The following is a 2,535-nucleotide window of genomic DNA, read 5'->3' on the forward strand; positions in this document are numbered from 1 at the left end:
TTGGTAGCATCCTTTAAAACTGAGAGCAAAATGCCAATGATGAACATTTGTGTCTTTCTATTGTTACTCGTGATCTTGTATCATCTCTTAGTATTCATTGCCAATTACAGGACATGTACATTTGCCCCTGTCTCCTTCTAGGAGTTTTATAGCTTTAGAGCTTAGTTTTAAGTCTCTGGTCCATTTTCAGTTGAATTTTGTATACATAGGAAGAATTCAACTTCATTCTGCTGCTTGTGGCTATCTAGTTGTACAAGAAACATTTTTTATCAAGGACTTTTATTTCCTTCCTGGAAGGGTCATAGCATCCTTGAAAACCACTTACAAAACTCACACTTTTCTTTACATTTCTGGATCCTGACTTTATTCTATTGATCCATCTGCCTACCTTTTATTGTTATTTATGTATGTATTTATGTATTTATTGCAGTACTAGGGCTGCAATAGTATTGCAGTACTCAGGGCCTACACCTTGAGCCACTCCACCAGCACTTTTTTGGATGGATTATTTTCAAGATAGGGTCTCAAGAACTATTCACCTGAGCTGGCTTCAGGCTGTGATCTCCTGATCTCTGCCTCCTGAGTAGCTAGGATTACAGGCGTGAGCTACCAGTGCCCACTCATCTGCCTAATTTATGCCAGTGCCTTAAAAGCACTATTACGATTAACAGTGCTTTGTAGTGTGTCTTGAAAATCTACTATGTCCTTTTACAAGAATATTTTAGATATTCTGAGGTTCTTACAACTCCACATAAATTTTAACATCAGTTCATCAATTACAAGAAAAACCCAGGATATGAGGGCTTCACGGCTGAATTCTGGAGAACATGTGGAAAAGAGTTTATACCAACACTTTCAAACTACTCTCTTAGTACTGAGGAGGGACTTTCCCACTTTCTTTTCTTTTTGAATATTAAAAAGCAAATATTGAAGCAGATGGGAAGCAGGAACGATGACCTTATTATCACAATCAGCTTCACTAAACACAGACAATAAGCAAATGTTATGGAATGTTACGATGACAGCTGTGAGATCACAGAAACATCAAGGGGAACTTGAGCGCAATGGCCTTCTTCCCCACCCCCATCAGCAGCACCCCTTCTCTGGCTGCAGAGACTGTCTCTGAACCTTTTCCTCACAGACCTATAAATACAGCTGACTCCTCACTCCCCATACACTCTGCTCCTGCTATCCCACCCCAGGTGACTCCCAACCATGAGGTCACTTGCCCTCCTCGCTGCCCTTCTCCTTCTAGCCTTCCAGGCCCAGAGTGGACCTCTCCCAGAAAATGCTGAGGAGGCTCCAGACCAGGAGCAGCCAGAAGAGGACCAGGACATGGCTGTCTCCTTTGCAGGGGCTGAAAGTTCTGCTCTCCAATGTGCAGCTGAGAGATGCCAGCCCGCCTCATAGAGGCACAGGGTCCAGACTGCAGGTGGGCTCTGGAAACAGGTCAGGACAAGCCGACATCAATTACCTGAATATGTGTAGACTGGACTTCAACTTTCTCATCTACAAAGCAAAGAGTCAGAGCCAGATAAATCTTAGAGAATTTCTTCCTTTGCAAACTTCTAAGACATGTCTCGGTTTCACTAAGTTTAAGATATGAGTAGACATACAGATTAATTATTTTCTCTATCAAAATGTGTAGTTTTAGTTATAAAGAGCACATTTGACTCTTTTTGAGGAGATTTTGGAAAAAGGAATGGACTGAAAGAGTCCATTCAAACATGCATATGGAGGTTCAGGAGCACACAGAGGGGAAGACAGGTGAGAGAAGGTCCCCAGTGTTATGAGTGATCATCACTTGCTGTGTACACCAATTCCTGTTGACAGAGCTTGTTCATTTTGCCATATGTAACATAACCAACATGACAAACCCACTCAATGCAGCCTGGAACCCCTCCAGAACTCTCTTTACCTACCATGTCTGACCCAGTGTTCAATTCTTGATGCTCTCTGCGTCTCCAGGTGGCAAAAAGACCTTGACCTGCTTCTGCAGACTAATAGGCTGCTTGTTTCCTGAAAGTGTTTATGGGACCTGCTTGATAAGAGGTATACAGCACAAGTTCTGCTGCCGCTGAACACCAAAAGAGAACACAGAGAGATCACCATTTACTTTGAGACAGTGCAGGGAATTCCGTCACCTCTGTACTTGACCTAGATTTTCTTTCTCTATCTCGAATAAATTCCTTGCATCAATTTCCCTGTGTGTGCTTCCTTGGTATTTGCTATGTGACTCAGAAAAGAATCCATGTGGTGCTAAATTCTAGAATCTTTGATGGAACCCTTGTAAACAAAATCCTGGTTCCAAATACTAGAAATTTCAAGGATGAACACAGACTTCAAACACAAACTGATCAGTCCACCTGCCTCTCTTGTCTCATACCTCTGCTTTCATTTTAGATTGGACTTGCTCTCAAAAACATTGCCATGTCAATCTTGTTTACTCAGTGACTGCATCACACTTCTCAGGAAATCAACCATACTCTTTTCTAAAGTGTTAGAGTTTTATTGAAGAGGCCCACATAAAACATT

The 2,535-nt window shown here is 41.9% G+C and overlaps 1 protein-coding gene across 1 annotated transcript; it reads left to right on the forward strand.

The window, feature by feature from the left end:
- The first annotated feature begins 1,168 nt into the window (after positions 1 to 1,168).
- LOC109702618 (defensin alpha 4-like) lies at positions 1,169 to 1,410 on the forward strand. Its single transcript, XM_020187916.2, has one exon. The coding sequence runs from the start codon at positions 1,216 to 1,218 to the stop codon at positions 1,408 to 1,410; it is 195 nt and encodes a 64-aa protein (XP_020043505.1). The 5' UTR covers positions 1,169 to 1,215.
- Positions 1,411 to 2,535: the final 1,125 nt, after the last annotated feature.

The sequence above is a fragment of the Castor canadensis genome, chromosome 14 (assembly GCF_047511655.1).
Source record: "Castor canadensis chromosome 14, mCasCan1.hap1v2, whole genome shotgun sequence".
In the NCBI taxonomy this organism is placed as follows: Eukaryota; Metazoa; Chordata; class Mammalia; order Rodentia; family Castoridae; genus Castor; species Castor canadensis.